At 46.1% G+C, this 22,491-nt stretch overlaps 2 protein-coding genes across 2 annotated transcripts in view; one reads left to right on the top strand and one right to left on the bottom strand.

Moving 5' to 3' along the window:
- LOC144142124 (uncharacterized) overlaps positions 1-20,381 on the bottom strand; it is a 34,900-nt gene extending 14,519 nt beyond the window's left edge. The window contains exons 1-2 of the mRNA XM_077673528.1: positions 19,478-20,381; positions 10,090-10,324 (exon numbers count right to left, since the gene is read on the bottom strand). Of these exons, the coding sequence (XP_077529654.1) occupies positions 10,090-10,324; positions 19,478-20,233 (991 nt within the window). The 5' untranslated portion in view covers positions 20,234-20,381. The remainder of the gene's footprint in view (positions 1-10,089; positions 10,325-19,477) is intronic.
- Positions 20,382-20,858: 477 nt separating this feature from the next.
- Positions 20,859-22,491, top strand: part of LOC144142123 (uncharacterized) — a 44,726-nt gene continuing 43,093 nt past the window's right edge. The window contains exon 1 of the mRNA XM_077673527.1: positions 20,859-21,022. Within this exon, the coding sequence (XP_077529653.1) occupies positions 21,016-21,022 (7 nt within the window). The 5' untranslated portion in view covers positions 20,859-21,015. The remainder of the gene's footprint in view (positions 21,023-22,491) is intronic.

The following is a 22,491-nucleotide window of genomic DNA, read 5'->3' as shown; positions in this document are numbered from 1 at the left end:
TCATCCGCAGCCCCCAGAATCTCGTGTAAGTTTGCCGGGCCTGAAATCATGACCCTATATATTCGAGTGAACGCTGAATGTGTGAAAAGCGGTGCCCCCCCCCCTCCCTATTTGCGGCGGAAAAATAAAAAAAATGCACAGCATATCCACGGGGTGAATGATGATGAGTGGGCGAAGCTCCTGAGGGGAAGTCATCGGTAAACCGTGACTCTTCAGTGAAAGTTCGCCCACTACATCTGTGTCCGAACGTAACGTCTAGAAAGTCTCGCTTAAACCGCGCGTCGGCACCTTGGGGCTCAGCTCGCCTGATGCGTTTTGCAGACGCCTCACGAGCTCTCACTGCATCGGGGTCTGCCGGCCGATACGCGCGCTTTCTCGCCGCTTCCCGCTCTCTGACGTTTTGGAGATCCTCTTCGCGCCGCAGCCGTGCCGCTTCGCGTACGGGAGGGTCCTCGCGCCGTTGCCGTGACGCTTGGGCCTCTCGTTCTCGAACGCTGGGATCTTGGCGGCGTCGTCGCGCAGCCAGACGACACGCTTCGGCCTCCCGCTCTCGTACGGCAGGATCTTGGCGGCGGCGTCGCGCAGCTTCACGGGGCGCTTCTGCCTCGCGGGCTCGCACATCTGCAGCCTTATCCATCGGGCGACTCCGAGCGCGCGCCAACAGCGAACGGATTTTATTACAACGCTCCCCGCCATCTAGTAAACAATCCAAGAACTAAACTAGAGGTAGCCACGCCATCTAGTAAACAATCCAAGCGCATCTTTTCATCATATACAAGTACCGCCATCTAGTAAACAATCCAAGAACTAAACTAGAGGTAGCCACGCCATCTAGTAAACAATCCAAGAACTAAACTAGAGGTAGCCACGCCATCTAGTAAACAATCCAAGAACTAAACTAGAGGTAGCCACGCCATCTAGTAAACAATCCAAGCGCATCTTTTCATCATATACAAGTACCGCCATCTAGTAAACAATCCAAGAACTAAACTAGAGGTAGCCACGCCATCTAGTAAACAATCCAAGAACTAAACTAGAGGTAGCCACGCCATCTAGTAAACAATCCAAGCGCATCTTTTCATCATATACAAGTACCGCCATCTAGTAAACAATCCAAGAACTAAACTAGAGGTAGCCACGCCATCTAGTAAACAATCCAAGAACTAAACTAGAGGTGGCTACATACATACGTCGACGATGGACAGACCCACGCCCTAAGGAGCTTCGCCCCTAAAAAAGGAAGGAAGGAAGAAGAAAGAACGGCAAGGCCGGGAGGTTATCCAGGTGTAGAGCCCGGTTTGCTACCCTGCACTGGAGGAATGGGGCTCAGGGAATAAAAGGGCGGGAGAAGAGGAAGAGATATAAGTGGGAAAGCGCGCACTCTAGTTCCGTTTCGGGCACTATAGTCTTTCACGCAAGTTCGTTACACTCAGGAAACGTAAAAGGGCTTTCGTCGCCTTTTGTGAGTTCGATGGTGAAGACCGATGACTTAGAATAGTTTCTATTGTAAATTGCCGATTTCCTCCAATCGCCTGAGCGAGGTGGCAAGCACGCTCCTCTCCGACGAGTATTCGAAGCAACGACACAGCACACGCTGTATTAAAAAAAAAATAATTTTTTTTTCGGGTTTGCTTAGCTGTTCGGCTGGAGGTTCCGTTCCTTTATTTATGTTTCAACGAGCCATTGGCATGATATTTTATTTCTCCTACTGTTTTTGGTTCTTATCTCTCCACCAAAGATGTCTTCTCATACCCAGCACTCTTCCATATTGTTCAGGTACTTCTGCCCCATAGCTAAACAGGACTGGCGATGACCAGGGCAGGATTACCTCACGCTAGCCTAAAGGGTTAGCCTCTAGCAGTAACCAGTTACGAGTAAGGCGTTACTGGTAACTTGTTACTTTTTCAGTAACTTGTAACTGTAACTTAGTTACTTTGACGTTATGGCGACTTCTACTTACTACACTTACTTCCTTTGTTACAAATAATTATCCAGAAGGAACACTCGCTAAAGGCCAACGTACATATAGCGCTTTCCACTTTTTTTGGGCTTTCTTGTTTACATATCATCTCCCCCTTTCACCTTTCCACAATACGGTATTCCCTCGCAGTCCAGGAGAAGAGGTCGCTATGAAGATTATCTTCCCTGAAGAATACCGATGTCGCAGGTCGGTCTCTAGGGCTCTTTTTTTTTAATTTCCTTCCTCTTGAGTCGAACGGAAACAAAAAAAAACTGGCAAGTAGAGCTTTGCTTATGAGGTCAGATGCCCTACTCCAGTAAATAGATTGAATAGCTTAACCCCTTAAATAGATTACACCCTGCAAATAGTTGAAATGGATTAAGAAACCCTTGCCCTGCATAAGACAATCACTTATAGCAAAACGAAAGGCCGAACTACAGCGCTTGCCGAAACGCTACGTAAACACATCGCAGTCACCGCAGGCCTAACCGGCCCAGCCGGCCGGACGAAATTCGGAAAAAGAGAAAACTATTGGCCAGGCAGGGTCAACATATTGGTGGAAAAGCTAAGCAGGAACTTCCACAGCATCGGAAACCGAGCTACTAAGTGGAAACACTCTAAATAAGTACAGCGCTACATCGAAACCACCGTGCCAATACCGAGCTAGGTGTTCGGAGGAAACCCAGGGTGACACAGGCAATAGCGCTAAAATGTGAAGAACTCGACTACTCCTGGGAACACGGAAAAGTGAAGCCACTTGCTGTGGCGGGCCGAGCAAGGGCTACTTACTTGTGTAATCGGATTTCATATGGAAGTTGTCATCAGTGAAAGAAGACGAGAACAAATAAGACGCAAGGCACGCGGCGCGAAGGTCATCGAAACCGGCTACGGCGCCGAAGGCTCGCGACCCCGGCACGAGCTTGCGCCGGTGACCAGCCAATGGGACGCGGCCAGCGACAGCAGAAGAATCAGCGGGAGAAGAACACCGAGAGTGAAGAGAGACCGGAGCGCTGGCGGCCGGGTGCCCTGACCCGGGCCACGTCCAAGAGGTCCTTCCCAACGGAACTCCTGACGCCCTCTCCCGCAAGCAAGTTGTCTCGTCGGACATCGGCATAAGGCAGCGACGTTCCAAGAGAGCTGCGTCGTCTCCTCAGCGACGGGAGCTTGGAGCGCGTTGCCCTACCTCCAGCCACGAGATGTCACGCCCTGACTGTGCTACCGGGAAGTGAGGTGCGGTGGACCATTTTCGGTGACAAACCACGTACTTTCTCTACTTTTGTTTGGACTGTAACGCTTTGCCAATAGTTAACCACGCTCATCTTTTGTTATTCTCTCATCACTGTATCTGTTTCTGTTGTGTTCATTTTGGGTGGTTGGGAGCAATAGAACTTAGTCTCGTCGAAAGTTTGTCGTTCTCTTCTTATTATTGTCCCGAACCTGACAAAGTAGAGTTTTTTGCGCCCCTGTTGCGATGCCAAGGCTTTCAGACTTTAGAGAGCACATGGTAGCCTAACTTTCGCACAGCTCTGCCAAAAGGCCACCGTGGTTGGCGAAGAGGCCGATACATAGTTTTACCGCCTACAGTAGTATTTAAAGATCAAGTAAGGACGCTAATACTGCTTTAGCGGCCTTTTTGGCAAACGTACCTTCAAACTAGCCAATGTTTCGTAGCTATGCACTTGAACATCGCAGTAGCTAATTTCCAACGGCCTAATGTGAGTGCATCTCTCATAAATGAGCCAGGATTTCAGCTTATTCCTTCAGAACCACGCGTATTAAATCTAAACCGACAAGCGCTTGTCCGGTATAAGTGGAGGCGTGCGCGGCAATTCCGTGGCGGGATACCTCTCTCGTTTTCGTCTGGCTCTCAGATCCCGACCCATGCAAGTATGGAGTGCTGCCGGTTCCGGACGCAACCATATTCCTGGATACCTAAGAGGCTACACTAGAGAGGTTCAGTAACGCTAGGAAGGTACTAGGGACATAGACAGCGCTCGTTCACCAGACAATGATCTGGCTGTTCTGGTGTAGTAGTTGGCCGTGACCTTCCATGATTGACCAACTCAACGCTCGGCCCTTAATTCCCAGCAGCTCTAGAGCACCTGTCCACGGAGGCGGTCAGGCCAGTAATACAGCAGAGCATGCAAAGAATCTCTGGGTCCGGACAGGCCACCTTTAGAGCTTGATCCTGCCAACGTTCAACGCACCAACCCTGTACAGCTACGGAAGCTTAGCTTCAGCACTAGAAAAATCCTGGGACAACAGTGGGATATCATACGGTTAAGCGAAGTTAGAATGACAGGAAAAGGTTTTATGTAGTTGAGTAGCGGGAATATCCTGCGCTTCTGAGGACCACAACAGAAGAAAAAACATGGCGTGAGATTTTTAATCAACAGAGAAATACCTGGAAACGCGGAGGAGTTGTTAAACATTACCGAGAGAGTCGTGGCTATGGTGATCAAGCTAAACAAGTGATACAGGTTAAAGATAGTACATGCCTACGCACCAACAACTAGCTATAATGACTTAGCCGCAGATAGTTCCTGCGAAGACGCGGAATAAACAATGAAGAAGGCAACAACACAGTACACGAATATCATAAAAGGCTAACTCTAAGGTACGTACGAAGTGAATCGGGGAGACGTCAGTGGCAAAATTTAAAATAGACAATCGCAACAGTCGGGGAGATACACTGTGTGATTTGCAGACACATAACCTCAGGTTGATGAACACTTTCTTGTACAAACAAAACAATAGGAAGTGGACATGAAAAAGTCACGAATGTGCAATAAGAAACGAAAGCAGTTCATTTGAAGTTTAAACCCAGGCATCGTGCAACACTTCGAGGTGCTAGATAACATTCGCAGCAGCGATCATAGGATGAGTGCGCAAGGTGTCTGAGATTCCAAACCAAAACAAGGAAACTCGTAAAATTAAGAAACCCAGAGTGGAGTCAGTCAGAGCCAAATCGCAGGAGTGTAAAATAACACTTCGAAACCAATTCGGGGTTCTAAACGAGCAGAACGAGGTTATTTGAGGTTAGTGTGGACAGGTTAAATGACAACCTAACCACGGCTGGCGAAGAATATGCGGCAGATGTGGGTGAAACAAGATGTAGGGAGAAAACTAAAAAAACTTACTAAGAAAACGAAGGAACTAAGTAACAAACGTAGGAACATCAAAGTGTCATGTACGGCGGACCAAATCGAATTAGCCCAGCTGCGGAAACTGATTCTATCGAAACTGCAGCTTAAACTGACGAAACATGGCAGTGATTCGGGAAATGCTGCAAAAAGTTTAACTTCAAAGCAACTAAGAGGAAGCGAACCATGGGCAAAGACAGGATATACGCACTCAGAGACGAGCAGGGTGACATAGCGCACAGTCTGGACGAGATATTGAAGGTTGCAACGCGATTATACACCAGCATGTGTGCCAGCGACGTCAGACCAGGGACATAGGGGAAACTACTGAGTGTACAAGCTGAACTACCGATGTCCCACTGGTAACTAAACATGAAGTAGGACAGGCTCTCAAATATACGAGACCATGAAAAGTTGCAGGTAATGACTGCATAACCGTGGATCTTTTAAAGGAAGGAGGAGCTATTATACTGCAAAAGCTTGCTGCACAATTTTCGGAATGCTCAAAGACTCAAAAAGTGCCCATAGCCCGGAAAAAACACTAACATTATTCTGATTCATAAGAAGGAAGATACCAAATACCTCAAGAATTACAGACCTATCAGCCTACTATCAGTTGTTTCCAAGCTGTTTACCAAAGGTATATTCGCCTGCATTGGTGACTGTGTGGATTTCCACCAACCCAGAGAGGAGGCTGTGTATAGGAAGACGCACTCAACGATTGAGCACATCCATGTCGTCAATCAAGTGATATAAAAGTCCGAAGAGTACACTAAACACACCCACATGACAATTATAGACCACGAGAAAGCATTTGATTCAGTGCTTACCGCAGCCGTGCTAGAAGCCTTAAAAGACCTGGGCACAGCACAAAGGAAGCTTGCATACGAGTTCTAGAAGACATATACAGGGTGATCAAATTTAAGTCGACAGGTTTTTTTAAAAATAGGCGCTTAGACTTACGCGAAGACGACTTCTACAGTGAGGTTATGTGCCCAGGGGGACACATAAATAGGAAGTAATTATTGATTTCGGAGGCTTAATTAACTAAGATTGATTAATTAACTTTTTAGTGGTTACAGTAACCAGACATGTTTGTATTGGAAAGTTGGACGCAATCATATTTGCACGCAGTTTCAATGGGCAGAATTCTTCTAGTGCATCCGTAGTCCGAGATATAAAGCGGCAGAGTTTAATTGCCGTTCGCGTGATTAGGCATGCAAGACAGCCTGCACCGGCGCAAGGTTCGTCTCTTCTGTGGCGTGCCTGCTGTGTACGGTGTTTAGTTCGACAAAGGGGTGGAGGCACAGGAAAAAGTGATAACTGGCACCCATTCATTCTTGGCAGGCGTTATCACAATGTGCAGTACTCGGAACCGCTATCGAAACACAGAAGAAAAGGGAGGAGCTATGCGCCGGTCTTGACTTCCAGCATGCGTAATCATGCGAACGGCAATTAAACTTCGCCGTTTGATATCTCGGACTACGGATGCACTAGAAGAATTCTTCCAATTGAAACTGCGTAGAAACACTATTGCGTCTAACTTTCCAATACAAACATGCCTGGTTACTGCAGCCACTAAAACGTAATTATACAATTTTAGTTAATTAATTCACTTACATCTATAATTACCTCCCAATTATGTGTCCCTATTGCCGCATAACCTTACTATAGAGGTGGTCTTCGCGTAAATATAAGCGTCTATTTCTCAAAAAACCTGTCGACTTAACTTTGATCTCCCTGTATAAGGAACGCACGACAGGATATTGCTTTACAAGCAAAGCGATAAGTTTTTGATCCGAAAGGGATTTATATAGGGAGATACCATCTCGCCAAAACTATTCACAGCATGTCTGGAGGGGTGTTCCGAAATATTGATTGGGAAAACACAGGGTTAAGGATACAAGGGCAATACTTGAATTATTTCAGGCTTGCGGGCGGCATAGTCATGGTGAGTGAGACTGCAGAACACCTGCAAACAATGCTTGAGGAACTTAAATCAGAGAGCACGGACGTGGAGCTAAAATGAATATCAATAAATTTCAAGTATTAAGGACTAAGAATGGCGGAAGGGTCTTCCTCAGCTAGTGAAACGAAACTCTAGAAGACGTAAAAGAATATAAGCACCTCAGACAGATCCTTAGGGCTGACGCCAACCACAGGACGAAACCCTGCGCATAAAAGCTATGAGTTGGAGATCATTCAGCAACCAGTCCCAGATAATGACAAATAAGCTTCCTCTATCACTCAAAATAAAGATATACAACCACTCCACTCTTCCGCTGTTGACATACGGAGCTTTCTGGATCAGGGAACAAAAAAAATAGATGATGTTATAGTTAAAATAAATAAAAATATTGTACTTGGGAGGGGCCACGTAATAAGACCAAGCGACAACCGGTGGGAAATTATGGTAACGAAGGGGATACCAAGAGATGGGCCTAGAAGGGAGAGAAGGAAATTAACCAGATGCAGGGATGAAATAAAGAAATTCTTCGGCAGAGATTTGACTCGAGCTGTGCAGTACAGTAGCGGTTGGAGGTCAGTGGCACAGGCCTTCGTCCTGCAGTGGAACTTAATAGGCAGATGATGATCGATATTATTATGTTTTCAGTGTTTTCTGACACATAATGCACACTAACACTATTGTAACGAATAAATGTGTTGAATGTCTCAAGGTATATTTCTGCGCCACTAGAAGCAATTGCATGGTCGGGGATCTACGGCAGTCGGGAAAAATTACTTTCGGCTCAAGAAAATACCGGCTGAGTACGAAATCTACCAATAAAACACGGAGAGGTCAACGTTGGAGACATTACTGTTTTTTTACGGGACAAGCACAGTGCGTAATAAACTGGTGTTATCACGCAATTCGATTGCAAACATATCGTAGCATACTGCTTTTGAACAGATGACACACTGTCATTCAAAGCTGTTAGGTCAAAGCAGAAAAGTTTAAACCCGTATGACCTCGCCTAATTGTGTGTTAAAAAACAAATTATACGACACTAATTCTTAAGTTACACGTAGGCTTACTAGGTGTAAATAACCTTGGAGTCGCTTTAAAAGCGACCTCAGTGGTGGGCCAGCACTGTTCGTCGTCCTATTTACGCGCCTGTTCATAGCGCTGTTGGAAGCGCCTTTCGTGCCTCCCATCGCGGCGAAAGAGTTCATGGCTCGAATCCCCGTGCAGCCCCGTGAATCGCAGTTTTCTGGCGATGTCATTTCCGTGACGGATTTGACGTAAGTGAGATCTTGGTGGACCCCGGCATGAAACAGTTCAGTGTTAAAAATTTGCTACGTATCTGCTCCTTAGTTGCAAATCTCGACAAACGACCATAGTCTTTATCGACTTTTGCCAAGTAAATGCCTCCCTTCGCTTTCCCGCTCACCTCTCATGTTGTTCCGCTTGCGTCACGCTGCTCCCAAGGTAAAGACACCAAAGGTTTGCTTAAATCATTTTATGTTTACCGCGTTCCACTGCTCCAGGCCGGGTGTCTCGATGCCAACGCCGCCGTACGGCGAAGACGCGCGTGAATCGAGGCGCCCTACCTCAACGTTTATAGAACCGCGTTGCCCTAATCCACGTGCGTTTCAAGCAGAACGTGGAACCTATCTAGTGGAACCTTTCAAAAGTGTCGCCGGTTGATTTCTTAAAATGGCGCCAGAAGCTATAGTGGCGCGGGCTACAGCAGGCGACGGCGGAGTGCATTTTTTTTTGTGCAGTTGATGAAGTATTTATTTCGCAAAAATCAAGCATGTATGGTCTTTAGAAAGAAACGCTCCAAATATCGTTTCTGTATTAATTCGTTGTCTTATATTTGCGTAATGTCTTGTCCTTCTTTAACAATGTTGACAAGTATGAACATTACACCTCACGTAGACGGGTAGATTTAGGTGTGACTATATAAGACTATTGCGCAGGCCTTGATTTACTTTGGCCGGGTGGCTAAATCGTGTCACAGACAGACAGACAGACAGACAGACAGACAGACAGACAGACAGACAGACAGACAGACAGACAGACAGACAGACAGACCAAAATTTCGGGGTTTAAGTAGCCCAAGAAAGACTATCGTTTTTGAAACACGTTCCTTTGGGGAGGTGCAATGGGGTTCTAGTTCTAAAACTGGCGTCTATATGAATGAGCTGTCATGGAATTCCAGGAACACAGCATCATATCATTTGGGTCATGCTTAGCCTTGGCTTTGGACTTCACGTGAGCGTTCTCTCGCGCGTTCCTTCTCTCGTTCTTTGGTTCGATTGTTCGTTTGTTTCTTTGTTCGTTCGTTCGTTCTCTCGTTCTCTAACTCGCTGGCTTACAGAGGCCTCATTGCCGCAACTGAGCCGCTGTTAACTGCAGAGGTGTGTAAGCTTGTATTGGTCCGTTGACGCGGCGTCGACCAAGCGGGCACGTGGCCTTGGCCACGTAAGGAGCTCGAAAACAGAAACCAAGAAAACAGTTCACGCGCGTCCGCGCGTTAAATTGGGAGCGCAGAACTGCTTGCGGTACAGTAGCCGAGTTCGCGAAGCTGGTTGTCCCGGATTCCACCGCAGCCCACTTTGGGAGAGATGTGAAAGGCTCAAAAAAAAAAAAAATGATCCCGGCAAGCCTGTCACGGAGCATTTCAGCGGCAAGTTCGGAAATTTATGTGAGGTGCAATAGCCGTGCCTCGGACAAAGGTAGGTATCGGCGGCTATGCTTTCTCCAGCCTTGCACCACTAGTGAAACATGCGCCAATTTTTTGACATGTCAAGGCAACGCGGCTGTTCTTAGTTTGCGCCTGTAACAGGGGTAGTGGCGATATCAGAAGCACTAGTGTTTATGCGCCCTCCCGGTGAATCGGCGCTGAAAATAAACGTAGAGGAACGCAATGAAGAAAAGGTCCTCGAGGGCTGAGGAGTCATACCGAAACCCCTTACGTGTACCCATGCACGATGCTCTGCTCACGCATCAAAATAAAGCGCTGTGTTTGATTAACTTACAGTGCTTATTCAAATGGGCAACCAGCTTCTTTGCCTGGTCTAGGCCAAGTATATCGACCAGGACGTGTGGCTCTGCCAACCTTAAGGCATCTTCTCGGGACTTCACACCCAGGTCGGCAAAGGACTGCATGAGCAATTTCAGGGAGGTTTCTGTGATGTCCGGAAGAGCATCTTCAATCTGGGAGGCCAGACCATCTTCCCCTTCTATTGTTGTAGAAGCCGCCGTTTCAGGTTCCTGCAAATAATTTCCGAGGTCGGGTGACTTTTGCAAATATTTTTTGGGGGAAACAGGCAGTTGGGCTGTTAGAGGTTCGATCTGATTTAGAACCAAATTTTAAAGGCCAAAGCCCTATATGTCTCTTAAAACGCTTAAAAATGCTATTGTAGGCGTCACATTGCATGGTTCCACAGCCAGGTAAATTGTGCGGCGAGAAGAACGCACGCAACGAATGCGTGTGTGCTGCTGTTTAATGGCGATTACAATGGCAAGTCATTACTTCCGATGAGAAGCTAAGACAATTATTGATGCGTGGTTGATGCGAGCAATGAAAATGCCTGAATATGTATCCTACTACAAAGACAATTGTTAGCGCGTGCTTAGAAACAATGTCACCTAATGAACAATCGTCGAAATACAATGGAAATTCATTAAACATGAATGCAGATAATGAGAATTCACTATATGTGATTATACGTAATGCCAATCGAAGAATACGCGCCGTGTCAGAACGCCAACTCAGGGCCTTCCAAGGATATACCTAGACTCGAACTCATGACCTTTCGAGTATGCCTCTGGACACAAACCCACATCCTTCCAAGCATGTAGAAATTAAGGTAGATCAAAACGGCTTAATCTTGATTAAGTTGGATTACGATGGACTAGGGATGAATTAAGCACAGTGAAGTAGCCGGAATTTTGTGTCTACGCAAAGGCGCGTATATGAAGGATACCCGTCAAAACAGCAGGCCCGGCATACGCCTTCAAAGCCTGTGCAGGCTGATGTGCCACGAGAAATTATCTGAAGAGACCTTCAGTGGTCTTTAACATTCTGCTGCCCCTCCTTTTCTTTCATTTGTATTTCTTTGCAACACTGCACTTTGCCGTTACGTGCGAGACGGCTAAGCTGGTGCTCTCCGTTGTCTTAGTCACAAATGGGGTCACGTGCAAGATTTCAGAGTACGCTAACAGTTCTGGGGTTGCAGATTACGCTAGTACACGAGTATCGCTTTTTTCGATAAAGGACGCAAGGAAGTCAGTTAAAGTCAACATAAAATCCAAATATGAAGGTCTTTGTTCTTTATTTTCTCTATGCGTTTTAAGCTTAATTGCGACCAGTGCATCTCAGTGAGACTTACGCTACATTGAGTGTGCTATATTATCTGCACTTTCCACCCAATTTCTGTTTCCTTAGTTTTGGAGAAAGCAGAAAACGCTGTCTATTAAGAACGTTATGGTTACAATGCCTACAGAACTCCCGATTATTGTTACTTGCGTGTGTTGTGAACCATTGTCATAAATTAGAGACCGGAACTTTAGGCACGAAAAATTACGGTTTTAGGTGCCTATAATAGGCACTGAAAAGTGTCATTTGGGCATTTATAGGCACCAAATATTGTCGTTTAAGCACATATAGGCCCCGTTCGTATTTACTTGAGCAGCATATTGTGCTACAAATTTCTGACTTGCAGTAAGAACTGCGGACAAGTATTGTAGAGTGGTAAAGTATTTTATTTTATTCGTGAAAATAAGTCATCCAAGAGTTGCTATATCACCCAAGAGTTGCATGCAATGATGCCGAAGTGAACGAATTTCTCAATGCTTGTCTAGACCATTCGCTAACACAAATTATAGACCAACCAACGCGGCGCTCGGCAACCTCGGCAAATATTCTCGACCTGATCCTTACAAACGATCCTGACCTTTGCTCCGATATCACCCACTTAGATGGCCTTTCTGACCACGTCATTATCACCGGCAGCCTCACACGCCCGTTTAACACACGACAAACCGCCAACAAAACAATCAGATGCTATAACAGAGCCAACTTCGCTAGTATGAATTCAGAATTACTAAGTTTCTCAAAGCATTTTATTGACAGTCACTTATCATGTACGATAGAAGAAAATTGGCTTCTGTTCAAAAACTTTCTCAAACAACTAATAGAAAAGTATATACCTGTCATTACAATCAAAAGCCAACGTACCGCTCCCTGGTTCACGCAGCAGCTTCGGCGTTTAAACAACAAGAAAAAAAAACGAATCTACAGACGGGCCGATAAAAACGTTACTTCAATTTCTTGGCTACGTTACAAAGCCTGTGATGAAGAATACCAGACATTACGTAGAACCACCCGCCGTCATTTCTTTTGCCATGACCTGACATCTATGCTTACAAATAACCCTCGAAGATTCTGGCGCGTTGTGAATCCAAAACAGTATCCTGATATCACTCTTTCCGATAGCAACAACACTTCACTTCCTGAATCACAATGCGCAGAACTTCTAAATGAGACGTTCGCGGCTGTCTTTACCTGCGAGGATGTTACCACCGTACCTATGAGCGATAGTATATTAGACGTTGACATGCCAGAAATTGTTGTAACTGAGGCGGGCATATTTTCTATTTTAAGTAAGCTTAAACGTTCTTCTGCATCTGGTCATACTGGTATTAATAACACTATACTGAAAAATGCATCCCAAGGCATCTGTAGTATTCTAACTGCCCTTTTTTCACAGTCCCTTGCGACAGGCACTATCCCCAACGACTGGCGAATAGCCAAGGTAGCACCTTTTTTTAAGTCAGGCGATCGTTCTTCACCATGCAACTACAGACCTGTCTCACTAACAAATACCATATGCAAGGTTATGGAGCACATCATTCACTCTCAAACTGCTAAATACTTAGAAAGCCATAGCATTATATATCAGTATCAGCACGGTTTCCGCAAGGGCTACTCTTGTGAAACCCAACTTGCCGGATTTGTTCATGACCTACATTCATCCGTCGACGCTGGCTTACAAATTGATGCAGTTTTCCTTGATTTTTCTAAAGCATTTGATCGCGTTCCACACCACAGACTACTTCTCAAACTTACATGCCTCAACATTCACCCTAACGTGCTCGCGTGGGTTAAAGATTTTCTTTCTTCCAGAATGCAGTTTACTTCCGCTAACAACTACAGTTCTTCTTTTGCCAATGTTACTTCCGGTGTCCCCCAGGGAAGCGTACTTGGTCCTCTGCTTTTCTTAATCTATATTAATGATCTTCCTTCTTGCTTAACGTCCCGGGTTCGTCTTTTTGCCGATGATGTTGTAATTTACCCCACAATTTCCTCTGATAAAGATCGCCAATGCTTACAATCTGACCTTGATGCAATTAACGTATGGTGCTCTAAATGGCTTATGACGCTTAATACTTCTAAAACAAAGTTAATGACATTTAGCGGCCGTAAGTCTCGAACTGAAAACACTTACTTCATTAATAATACCACGATTGAATTTACCACTTCCTACAAATATCTTGGCCTTCATTTCCAGTCTGACCTTACATGGCATCACCATATTAATTTAACCCTGGCTGCTGCTAACCGCACCCTTGGACTACTTAAACGAACCCTCAAGCAAGCTCCTCCACTCGTACGAAAGCAGACATACATCACAATCATTCGCCCCAAAATTGAATACGCGGCGGCCATTTGGGATCCCCATCAGGCATACTTAGCTACTAATGTGGAATCCCTGCAGAACCGTGCTGCCCGTTTTATATTTTCAGATTATTCTACATTCACCAGTGTTACAGCATTGAAGAAACGAGCCGATTTGCAATCATTGAGCCTTCGTCGCAAACACGCACGCTTTTCACTGTTCCATAAAATTTTCCACCACTGCGCGCTCCGTGATGATTTTTTTCAGTCCCCTCCGCTAATTTTTCCTCGTCGTGATCACCCTAACAAAGTGAAACACATTTTGTGTCGGTCATCCACATACGCACAATCCTTCATACCACGCACTATCATTGATTGGAACGATTTACCCTCACACATAGCCATAGAAACTGATGTAGGCAAGTTTAAGGATTTAATTTGCTCTACAGTGACGTGCTGATAAGTGTTTTCTTTTCTTTGTTCGCTGTGTATTTTTGATACTTTTGATGCGTAGTAAGTTCTTGCTTGCTCTTCACGCTTTTATATTCGTTATGTTATTTTTTTTATTTTATTACTATTTTTTGTTCTTTCACTTTCACATGCAGTGATGAATTGCATTGCATTGTTACGTGCCAACGCACACGCACACGCAAGAAAACTTCTGGTTGTTGTTGACCTTTTTATCTCTTTCCTTTGTGTATGCTGCACTTGAATATACATACGTGTATTCTGGTTGTTTATCGAAGCCCCCCCCCCCTATGCAATACCCTCATTCGAGGGCCTTGAGGGGTATTGTAAATAAATAAATAAACAGATATACGTGAAATGCAGGGTGATTCGACAAAAAAAAACCCCGCCGGCATCTTCCCACGGGGGGAACTCGAGTAAATGCGTCGCAGAGTGGTGGGGGTATCGCGTGAATGTTACGTAATTGGGTATGGTTTGGGAATGCTTAATTTTTATTTCGTCTTTATTATTCTTATTTATTTGATGAAGGAGAAGCGAAGGCAAGGAGTGTAAAGTTAAAGTCTGTCGTCATTGCTTGGTGCCGTCAAGCAAAGCGTCAAGTCAAGCGAAAGCCAAGCAAAGACGCTCTTGACTGAATTCCGAACACGCGCTCCGCCGCTTATATACACACCGCCCGCGTTCGAGGGAGAGGAGTACAGGGAAGAGACGCGCATGCGCACACTTCTGTACACAAGCGCGCGAACTTTCCACGCACCCACCACGCCGTTATCACGTGAACACGCCCTGCCGTCGTTACTGTTGAGCGCGACGCAGCGCACGGGTAGCTACGACGCATGCGCGCGCAGACGCGCTCCCCCCGCACCGCCGCAGCTGTTGTTGAGAGCGACGGAGCGCACGGGGTACACGCGCTCCTCCCGCACCGCCGCACCTGTTGTTGAGAGCGAGGTGGGTACGGGGGAGAGACGGGCACCTGCGCCTCGACGCGACGCGCATGCGCAGTGAGCGTGTGGACGGCGCTGACAACATCGACGAGTGACATCGCGAGCCTAAGAAATGTTCCGCATTTAAAAAAGAAAAATTTCAAAAGCAATAACAAGCCGCACCCATGGCAATTATTTGCGGCTTGAAGTACCTCATTTTGTTGGATAATTGTGTGCGAAAAAACAACATTTAACGATCACTGAAGTTGGAATAGCGCGCTTGTTCTTAGGGACGCTTCATGACCTCATTCCATCTGAAATATTTGAAATATTGCCGCGAACCATGCATTGATTTTTTTATTTGTGTTTTGCTTCGCCGCCCGGCTACGCCTGTCTGTGTTATCGGTGTTGTGTGTGCCAAGAGAGGCGCGTGTTCCCTTCTTTCTTTCTGTGCCGCATGTGTTATCTCTTCTGATAGGGAGAGCGTTCCGAACTAACGCGAGCAGCCTAGAATAATCTTTGTTGATCTACAGTGTTCTGGATACATTTCGACTATTCCAGAAACCCTCGCGCCGAGGGATAAATTCTGGCTGAGCAGATGCCGCTGCATTCGGCTATCGACGCTCAACTACGCCCGTCGCTTTCTTGTCTGCTGTTTCGCCGCCTGTGTATTCTTTGAGTTGTTAGGGGAGCACAAGTTCGCTCCAATAAAATTATTTTCTTTGAAGACAACTGCGTCGTCTTTGGCTTCGTGACAATATCATCGTTTGGTGCTCATGACATTCGGCAGCTCTTTTAGCACAGGGAATCCAGGAGTGTTATGTAAGACAGAATGGCAGAATGTCAGACAGGAATGACTCTATCAGGAACCGGTCCTTTGGGGATTGTGGCGGGCAAGTCTTGGAGCTCTGAAATCAGCTGAGCATTCTTAGTCTGAGTGGCACCCAAGCTCTGAGCTGCGGAAATGCTTTTTGCTAAGAGTGTGAAATAAGCACACAAATGTGCCAAGTAACGTTCATGTGTAGTGTGGTGTAAACAATTTCGGCTGCAATGCTTTTGTCGTTTGCGATGCTGTTAGTAGAACCGGCGAGTGTATATGTAGTAGTTTTCCGCCCTTAGCCGAGTTTTTATGTCGTAGCAATGAGCTGTGGTGAAAGAGGGACAATCGGTAAGTGCTGCTTGAAGACAACTGCAAACCGAAGAAAGATCTTAACTGCAGGTATGTATTCGTTGACAGAGTAGATCGACCTGGTCAGCCCTTCACAGCACCGTTGAATCCTATTGATTCATCGGTGCCGTGGTTTTTACGGAGTTAGCAATGAACGGGGCATATGGGAAAAAAGTTCTCGGCGTTGGTCCGCGGACACAGCGCGTCAGAAGGACATGGAACAAAACAGCTCGTGTGGACAACGGTGACGTCGGTGAGGTTGGCTGCGGTTGGGTGCGTACGGGCCTCTGGCGGTTCGGTCGATGTGGCGACGTCTATGTGGCGGTAGCTTGTGCACGGTTTGCGTTTCTGGGCTTGTTTGGCACGGCTCGCGAATTTTTTAATTTTTTTTTCTTTTTTCGAACGGGGTGCGAGAAACACTTCGTTGCGGGCCTCTGAAGCGAAAACAGTCCGTGCAGACCACCGATTCGAAAAAAATCAAATATAACACAAAACAGGCAATTTTATGGGCTAAAAAGCCCCTATATGCTTATATAGCCGAAATAGGCATTATAGGCACAATAAATGATTGCTTAAAATGCTCCCCTTCCTTTAGTTCTTGCTTATATATTAAATAGGCTTGATACGGACTCAAGAAAAAAATAGGCATTTTGCCTAAAGTTCCGGTCTCTAGTCATAATAAATTCACCGGGAAAGAAAGCTGGTTTCGCTATTAGCGATACTTTGATGAATGAAGCCAGATTTCGAATAAAGCAACTATAGTATAATCAAGCATGCCCTACTTTAAAAATAAGAGTATCGAACATATCCAATTCCTTTCCAACAATGGTGCAAGAGATATATGGCTAATTTACGATGTAACTGTGACGGGTAGCACATACAAATTGCTAAAGCAGCATTTCTCCCATTGTGAGTCCCATTATCAAACGCAAACTGTGCCTTAAAAAACACGACAGAATCATGAATTGTGGCGCAGCTCGCAATCAATATTTCAGAGCCTTTTCAACTCATTTTGGGGTCCTTTTTTGTCACCACCCCGCCCTTCCAATTTACAATTTTTCAGCAAAAAAGGAGCTATCAGAGCTCCAAATAAAACAAATATGGCTATGTAATTGGCCGTGCGTGAACAGATAATCGATTTACTCACCATTTTATGGACATTTAAATTTCTAAGGGCAGCGACGTTGGCTTGATCAGGCTGAATTTTATTCTTGTTACGAAAATGAGCTGAGAATCGCACTAGAATAGCACCACACAAGCAAATTACTTTGTTCGGGGTTACGTTAGCGTCAGGCGCAATAAAAGAGCAGATCATCATTCATGACATTGTCAACACCTTGTAGCCCTTACGGCATTTCCTGGACTTTTTTCTGAAGCTGCTGCACCAGAGACATCATTGCAAAGCGTAATCTGGCACAACGGTACGTTTCAAATGGAGTACTGAACGCAGTTTACACCGCCGAGTTGTTATTGAGCGAAGTTCATAGAACTAACCCAGCCGTTAAGTCTTAAAAACTTAAGCTTGAACGATCATTGGTAACCTAAAGGGTTCACATATAACGCACTATTTACCTTTGTTTGGTCTGCACTAACTCAGAGCCCCCTCGTTTTTGGGCTAACACAAATCCTCCGGACCTCTATGTGGGTCAGTATGCTTTCATAATTGTCCACGTTAGCACGAGTCTCTAGATTGTTGGGCCTTAGCCTTCCCGCGACTAATATTGACACTCGCCGCAGGACGATTATGACATGATGAATGGCGCTAGGTTTTAGCCGCGAGTTATCTTCCCGGATAGTTCCTAGGCCGGTTTAAAAGGTATCTGATTGAAAAAGGTATCTTGAAAAAGGTATCTCCCACCGCTTCGGTCTGAAGTTAGCGAGTGAGAGAAGCCGAGGTCAATGCTGCCATTTATATGCTAAACACTAGATCGACCGCTGGCCCTGGCCACATTACTAATAAGATTCTTCGGCAGTTGGATGACTCATCCATCACTGGCATTACGGCCCTTTTTAATGAATGTTGTACCCAGGGCCCAATTTAGGGAAAATGGTGAACGGTCAAGACCATACTCATTCCAAAGCCCGGGAAACTGCCACACATGGATCATCGCAGACCCATGTCTCTAACATCGTGCCTAGGGAAACTACTAGCGCATATTGTTTTGAAACGATTCACCGAACACGCTGAAGATCTCAGCTGTTCCCTCACACCATGATAGGATTTCTCCCTCGTCTATGCACCCAGGATCTTATGTTGCAACTACAACATCACATCTTGGATCCGGCATACCCGCCAAAGCAGACAACTAAGGTTATCCTGTGTTTAGTTGTCTTCAAAGCCTTCGACACTGTGCGACACTCGGCCATACTGGAGATGGCAAAAAAAGAAGGACTTTGGAGAGCACACGTACAACTACATTAAATCTTTCCTCCCATCTCATATACTCAACCCATCATTCCGGAAAAATTCACTCAGACCCCATTAAGCTGGGTAGCCAAGGAACACCCAAAGGATTGGTACTGTCACCTTTCTTGTTTAACCACGCCATAAGGGAACTTCCGGCCCTTCTTTCGGACATACCTTACCTACATCATTCCATCTATCCCGGCGACATCACCCGGTGGATGGCTTAAGGCTCCGACTGCCAAATCCAGGAAGCCCTGCAATGGGCTTCCTGCGTGCAATATCGTGTCCCCCGCCCCCCCCCCCCCCCAAATCGGAGCTTTTCATTTACAAACATCACAAAAACCCACCGATATTTAACGTAACCACGTCATCAGGGGCAACAATCCCATAGCTCACTCCATAAAGGTCTTGGGAATACGCCTAGATGCTAATGGGCAGCATACTGATGCACTCAGGGAGATCGAGAAGGAACAAGCGTCACTTTACCACATTATTTGGTCATGCCCAGTAATACCGGCATCACGTAGAATGAATCATGCTATTCTTCATGGCATATCATCCTTACCAGAGTTCGAGGCTGCCATCTCTAGCTCAGCTCCCCTCGTGAAGCAAGCCCTCGCCCAGGTGCCTGAAGACACCGAGCTGCTAAAACAACGGAAGCCCCGCTGTATAGAGGACTCAGTGAACAACTCAGTGGTGCAATTCCCACAACGTTTGGAAAAAATAAACTTATTTCTACTACTACTACTCCCGGCTTTGCATGGAAATTCTAGATGCATACCTTTTGTTGCGCTGACTTGTCTTCCTTGGGCCATCCATCGGGGAAATATACTTTGCTCCCACAGTTGGCACACTTGAGAGCTTTAGGTGGGCAAGCCTTGTCGGGTTGATCGTCGCCGTCGCCGTTGGAGCAGTGTCTGCTGTTGTGCTGCGGGCGTTTTTGGCCCATGAAATTTACGCCGGCGCCCTGGTACCCAATTTCTGGCGAGCTCCAGGACTGTGAACCTTCCTCTCGGAAGCTTTGCTCCTGCTTGCGGGCCTTTACTTTGGAGCGATCGTTTGTCTGCGGCGTTTCGGGGGTCACCTTGTGGTCAATTTGCAGAGGATTGCATGGTTGCTTGTCAGGGAGCCCCACAACAAATTTGTCCTGGATGACCGATTCCTTGGTATTGCCAAAGGCGCTGTGGTCTGCTGCAGCACCACTGCCAGTCGCAGACTGATCCGCCGATTCCTCTCCCCGTTCGTGGCTTCGGCAAGAGTCACTTTCGTACACACCGCTTCGCCCATTGTCAAAGTAACTGTCAAAATACTGTTTAACGATCTCATAACTCGTTGTGTCTTCTTTGGTCAGTCCAAATGTAGTAATGACATCGTAGGATTTTGGCCCCATGGTTTTGAGTAGCTCGCGTACCTGGACCTCTCCCGACTTTTTGTTGAGAGCCGTTGTTGAGCGGTAGTTTTCGAACTGCTTGATCCATGCTGGCCACTCTGACGCTTTCTTTAAGTCCAGCGGTGAGGGCTTGCGGAGCTCCGACATGGCCACTGTCGGCTTTTTGAAGTACTGAAATGCTGCTGCCTGCCGCCTCCTCAGAAAGATGCCGCCTCTTCTCAGACCATATGGGGACACGGCATACGAGCGCGAAGACTACAAGCCAGTCAGTCGAGCAGCTCTGAAGCCGCCGACAAAAGAATATGCCAGTTTGTGACGATGGCTGATTATATACGCACTGGAAACCATCACGTGATAAATATCTGGGAGGACGCGGCGGTCATTCAGTCACCAGTGGTGACGTCAGATACCGAACCTTGGAAGACGAGAGTAGCACACAAACTCCATTACAAACCGATAGGTAAGAGGTACAACTTGCCCCCGCCTCTTCTGGCCCAGTTTGCCCTTTCCCATCAGATAATATCCTACCTACGCCTACGCGACAGTATGTCACTTCACTGACATATAAAAACATTCTGTTGTGACTGCGCTTCACATATCTCTCAGTACTTATCAGGCGCCCTGCATTCATTGGGTACAATTCTACTCCCCTTTCGACACCAACTGGGAGTGTTTTCGTATTGGCTGTATTACTCGCGTGATTTCGGTTTACCCAACCAGAAAACTTTCCTAACGAGGTCATGCGATCTCAGCCACCTCCATGAGTTGATCTGTGGGGAAACAGTGCTCATGCGGTTGTAAGCCAGTCTGCGCACGGTCATTACGGCGCGTCCACCCACGTTCGTACACCTATTCCCAAGCACTTCCCTCTACCTCGAAGTCAATTGCAACAATTCAGCGAATCAACTCAGTTACAGCTGAATGCTCTCATGATGGGTGAGTAAACTTATTTTTTTTTTGTTGTTTTATGCGAAGCGTTTTATTTCACTCTGGCCGGCATAAAGTGTTGGGGATCGATTGTGTTAGGCGACATAGCAATGCAGAGTTCGTCTGCTGGTTGAAAAGCTGAATAAATTGAGGTAAACTCTAATGAATTGACGTTGTCGAGCTTTTAAACGTCGAAATCCCACCGGAGGGCTGAGAGCCGCCATAGAAGTTGGCCATGAATAAAACTTTTCAAAGTGGTAATCTTTAGTGTTCTCCGAATATCCCGCCCCGAAGAGTGTTTTTTCACCTCTATCAGGAAAACAGCTGCTGTGGGCGGGATCACACGCTCGTTCTCCAGTTCAGCAGCACAACGTCTTAGCATGACCTTTACAGCAGCATAACAAATGGAATTGATTATCGTTCCAATTTTTGGAAGTGTTTGACGCTAAGCGACACCCTGCCAAAACCTTTCACACCAGGTCTTCCGCGACTTAAGAAAGCCCCCACAGGACGGGCGCCCAATAATCAACGCCTATAAAGCTTGTAGAAATAAAACGACTTCACTTGCTCACTCACGTTGTAAACAGGGTACACAGCATATTCAAGAGCTTGTAGTGAAATAACTAACAGTATTGCTGAAACCATAAAAAGGGTCCATTCAGCTATCTCGGATTAGCAGCTATCTCGGATTAGCAGTCTCGGGAAACAACGCTACCTGAGAAGGCGATCGGCGATCATGTTAGCCAGGAAACTTGAGGAGTTTGGATTAAATGAGTGAAAGAAAACCAACTTTAGTCTTTTTTCACACGCACCCCGACTTCGTCCGGTGATGCTTTTGCAGCGATATTTAACCTACATACCGAACTCGACTTTGGCTAGGTTCTACATATATGGCAGATCTCACGCCACCATCACGCCGCCGCAGTGGCGGCGATCTGCGACTGAGAAGACCAACGAGGGCACAGTTCTGGCCACGTGGGACTCTTTCCAGATCGAGTCGAAGAACAAAACCTCCCGTTTGTCGAGATTTCGTGGAGTGATAATGATCCCTAGGTATTCGAAATTCACGTTTTATTGTCCCCTACGGCACGCCTCATAGCCCTGCTGTAGCGTCAGCGCTTTAAACAAAAAGCTTTAAAAACATGTCTTCCAACTTAAAAATGACGGTACATGCGTAAAACGGATGTGCACGAAAACTGGCCATGCCACTCTCTTGAAATAATACTGGAAACAAGCAAAAATACGCTCAGGAAAAATCTTTACAAGTTATTAAGCCACCACAGGTCCAGACATTCAAACTACGTCTGTTGTCTTCATCGTTCCAGCAAACCGGACCTTTTGTAAGTGCGATTGAAGGCAGGCTCACGCACTTATCAACTTTTCCGTAAATGTCAAGAATTTTGAATATATCTCTGTTGGTTTGAGAGCAGGCGACATACCCATATGCTCCACGGCGCAGGAGATAAATGTCGTCCGTT

Source organism: Haemaphysalis longicornis, unplaced genomic scaffold (assembly GCF_048455015.1).
Source record: "Haemaphysalis longicornis isolate Haplotype H1 unplaced genomic scaffold, Haemaphysalis longicornis Haplotype H1 scaffold_6, whole genome shotgun sequence".
Lineage (NCBI taxonomy): Eukaryota > Metazoa > Arthropoda > Arachnida > Ixodida > Ixodidae > Haemaphysalis > Haemaphysalis longicornis.
This window is presented reverse-complemented; position numbering and strand designations above follow the sequence as displayed.